This window comes from Protobothrops mucrosquamatus, unplaced genomic scaffold (assembly GCF_001527695.2).
Source record: "Protobothrops mucrosquamatus isolate PMUCROS unplaced genomic scaffold, P.Mucros_1.0 scaffold3712, whole genome shotgun sequence".
Taxonomy (NCBI): Eukaryota; Metazoa; Chordata; class Lepidosauria; order Squamata; family Viperidae; genus Protobothrops; species Protobothrops mucrosquamatus.
The window spans coordinates 19,974-24,122 of NW_015389666.1; the positions used below are offsets into that span (position 1 = coordinate 19,974).

At 57.8% G+C, this 4,149-nt stretch overlaps 1 protein-coding gene across 1 annotated transcript in view; it reads left to right on the forward strand.

The window, feature by feature from the left end:
• Positions 1-4,149, forward strand: part of LOC107298096 (ras-related protein Rab-34-like) — a 13,026-nt gene that overhangs the window by 2,095 nt on the left and 6,782 nt on the right. The window contains exons 3-6 of the mRNA XM_029286452.1: positions 216-317; positions 428-492; positions 1,469-1,520; positions 2,435-2,520. Of these exons, the coding sequence (XP_029142285.1) occupies positions 216-317; positions 428-492; positions 1,469-1,520; positions 2,435-2,520 (305 nt within the window). The remainder of the gene's footprint in view (positions 1-215; positions 318-427; positions 493-1,468; positions 1,521-2,434; positions 2,521-4,149) is intronic.

A 4,149-nucleotide genomic window follows, 5' to 3' on the forward strand; every position in this document is an offset into this window, starting at 1 on the left:
CAGCATGAGGAATCCTGGGAGTTGAAGTCTAGGAAGCCTAGAGTGGCCAAATTTGGAGACCCCTGCCCTTGAGGATTCCCCCAGGAGCTGTTGCACAGGCACAAGCGGGCCACACAACCAGACATGGTATTATCATCTGCCCTGAGCAGGGGGTTGGACTAGATGGCCTCGGGGGGGCCCTTCTAGCTGCAGCCTGCTCTTTTCCCCGCCTCCAGGTTTTGCAAAGACACCTTTGACAAGAATTACAAGGCCACCATCGGGGTGGACTTTGAGATGGAACGGTTCGAGGTTCTGGGGGTCCCCTTCAGCCTCCAGCTGTGAGTACCCCACCTGGCCTCGGGCCCCCTCCAGCCCCACCCCTCCTCCCCTGCGGACCCCCCTCCCTGTTTTCGCCATCGCCCGACTGGCTCTGCTTGCTCCCTGCCAGGTGGGACACGGCTGGCCAGGAACGCTTCAAGTGCATCGCCTCCACTTACTATCGGGGAGCACAAGGTGAGGGGGCAGAGGGGGGGACTTTGGGGAGGGGGGTCTGCCTCCCAGCCCAGCCTGGGCACGGCTTCTTGTCTTTTCTCTGGTTCCCAAGATGGTTTAAAGCCAGGCTGTCCAAGCTCGGCCCCTTTAAGACTGGTGGACTTCAGGAGTTGAAGTCCACCAGTCTTAAAGGGGCCGAGCTTGGACACCCCTGCTTTAAAGCCACAATCTAAACCTTTTAAATCAATCATAGGTGATCCTGGACTGACAACCCTTCATTTAGGGATTGTTCAAAGTCACTAGGGCGGCGGAAAAAGTGACGTACAGCCCCTTTTCACGCTTAACGACCTGGTCACATGATCAAAATTAGGGCACTTGGCAACTGAGTCCTATCTATGATGGTCGCCGGGGGGGGGCGGGGGTTCCCCGTGATCCCCTCTCACGACCTTCTGACCAGCCAGGTCCGGGGGGGGGGGAAGCCTGTTTCACTTAACAACCGTGCCACTAACTTAACGACTGCTGCGATTCGCTGAACAACTCCGGCAAGGACGGTCGTAAAACAGGGCGAAGCTCACTTAAGAACCGTCTCGCTTGGCACAGGGGAGGCGTGAAGCCCACCGCCCCAGGAGAGCCCGCCGGACTGCCATTGCCCTTGGGTCTTGAAGGGGGGGGTCTCCTGGGGAGGGGGTCTCTGTAGGATAGGTCTTGGGCCTCCCTGGATCAACTGTCCTTCCTGGTTGGGGTGGGGGGAGATTGGAGCCCCTTGCCAGGGTGTAGAGGGGGGAGGCTAATTCCCTGGGGGGGGGCACCTATTCTGACTCCCCCCAACACTGGGGGGGGGGGTTGTTTGATATGCACCAGCCTTTTTCTGCCTCTCCTGGGATTTGCAGAAGACAAGATGCAGGAGGAAAAAAGGGGCAGGGTCTGGATGGGGGCCCCCTCCCCTCAGGGCCCTGAGCCTCCTGTTCTGTGTCCCCCCCCCAAACTCTGTTTGCAGCCATCATTATCGTCTTCGATTTGAATGACGTGGCATCGCTGGACCACACCAGGTAAGCAGGGGGCCTGAGGGAGCAGAAGCCCCCCAACTCTGTGAGTTGCAAGAGGGTTGGGGTCTGGGGGGGTTCGCCCTCCCTCTTGCTCCTTCCTTCCTTCCTTCCACCCTCCCTCCCTCCTCCCTTCCTATTTTTTCTTTCTTTCCTTCCTTCCTTCCTTCCTTCCTTTCCTTCCTCCCTTCGTCCTTTCCTTCCTCCCTCCCTTCCTTTCCTCTCAACTTCCTTCTTTCCTTCCTTCCTTTCTCCCTCCCTTTTTCCTTCTTTCCTTCCTTCCTCCCTTCCCTCTCTTCCTTCTTCCTTTCTCATATTCCTCCCTCCCGTCCTCATCTTCCTTCTTTCCTTCCTTCCCTCCCTCCCTCCTTCCTTCCGTTTCCTTTCTCATCTTTCTTCCTTTTTTCCTCCCACTCTCCCTCCCTTTTTCCTTCCTTCCTTCCTTCCTTCCTTCCTTCCTTCCTTCCTTCCTTCCTTCCTTCCTTCCTTCCTTCCTTCCTTCCTTCCTTCCTTTCCTTCCATTTCTTTTCCTTTTCTTTCTCATCTTTCTTCTTTCTTTCTTTCCCTCCCTCCCTCCCTTCTTCCGTCCTTCCCGTTCTCATTTTTCTTCCTTCTTTCCTTCCTTCCTTACTTCCTTCCTTCCCTCCTCCCTCCCTCCCTCCCTCCCCCTTTCCCAGGCCATCAGCTGAAGCCCCCAGGGAACCTCCATTTGGGGGAGGGGAAGACTCCCAGTCTCTCTTCATCCAGCATCTCCAGGGGTCTTTGGGGACCCGGCCTGCTGGGGTCTTGCAGGTTCGAGAACCCCCCCCTCCCAAACTGCCCCTTTGGAACGGCAGCCCAGCAGCTTCCAACTCAGAGAAATGGGGGGGGGGGAGAAAGCCGGGGAGGCTTTGGGGTGACTTTCCCCCCTCCCTTCCCAGGCAGTGGCTGGTCGATGCCCTGAAGGAGAACGACCCCTCCGGAGTCCTGCTCTTCCTGGTGGGCACCAAGAAGGACCTCAGCGTGAGTGGGGGGGCAGGAGGGGAGGGGGGGCAGAAAGGCGGGAGATGCCCAGGCGGCCTCCAGACTGGACCCCCCTTCGCTTCAGATTACGACCGTGAATTTCAGTCCTGCCTTAGATGGGAGACTTTGAGCCAGTTCCTCTCTCAGTCCGGCCCACCTTGCAGGGTGGTTGTTTTGGATAAAATAAGAGGGGAATCAGATATGTTTGCTGCTTTGAGTTATTGTAAAAAGCAATAAAGGAAGGGTATAGAAATAACCGCCCGGCCGCCCTCTTCAGGGTGACCCGCTCTCTCCTTCAATTGAGGGGGGGGGGATCCCCTGGAGGGGAGGGCCGAGGACTTTGCGCAATATCTGCATGACAAAGTCGCTCGGATCCGAGAAGGCCTTGACTCCGACTGGGTGGCCCCGGGGGAGGAGACGGGAGCAGGTCTTGAGACTGTTGTATGGGAGGAGTTTGACTCTGTGGCTCCCGAGGACGTGGACAGGATCCTGGGGAGGCTGAAAGCAACCACATGTGTACTGGATCCGTGCCCCTCCTGGCTGGTACTGGCGGCTCGGGAGGGTACACGAGCCTGGCTCCAGGGAATTGTGAACGCTTCTCTGTGGGAGGGTGCCTTCCCCGCGGCCTTAAAGGAGGCGGTGGTGAGGCCCCTCCTTAAGAAGCCCTCCCTGGACCCAGATGTATTGGCTAACTATCGCCCGGTCTCCAACCTTCGCTTTGTGGCGAAGGTTGTTGAGAGTGTGGTTGCGCAGCAATTCCCTCGGCACCTGGAGGAAACAGACTATCTAGACCCATACCAGTTGGGCTTCAGGCCGGGATACAGCACGGAAACGGCATTGGTCACGTTGGTGAATGATCTCTGGAGGGCCCGGGACAGGGGTTATTCCTCTGTCCTAGTTCTTTTGGACCTCTCAGCGGCTTTTGATACCGTGGACCACAGTATCATGCTGCGGCGTTTGGGTGAGTTAGGAGTGGGAGGCACTGTTATGCGGTGGTTCTCCTCCTTCCTCACCGACCGTACGCAGTCTGTATTGGCAGGGGGACAGAGGTCGACCCCAAGGCCCCTAACTTGTGGGGTCCCACAAGGGTCGGTCCTCTCTCCCCTTTTGTTCAATATTTATGTGAAGCCGCTGGGTGAGATCATTCGTGGCTTTTGGGTGGAGTTCCATCAGTACGCTGATGACACTCAGCTGTACATATCCACCCCAGGCCACCCCAATGATGCCCTTGACGTGATGGCCCGGTGCCTGGAGGCCGTACGGGTCTGGATGGGGAGGAACAGACTCAGGCTCAACCCTTCCAAGACCGAGTGGCTGTGGCTGCCGGCGCCGCGGCATAGTCAGCTGACTCCATCGCTGACTATAGGGGGCGAAATTTTGGCTCCCTCGGATAGGGTGCGCAATCTGGGTGTCCTCCTGGATTCACGGCTGACACTGGAAGACCAGTTGTCGGCCGTGACCAGGGGGGCGTTTTATCAGGTACGCCTGATCCACCAGTTGCGGCCTTTTCTGGACCGGGACGCCTTGCGCACAGTCACCCATGCCCTCGTCACCTCCCGCCTGGACTACTGTAATGCTCTCTACATGGGGCTCCCCTTGAGGAGCACCCGGAGGCTCCAACTGGTCCAGAATG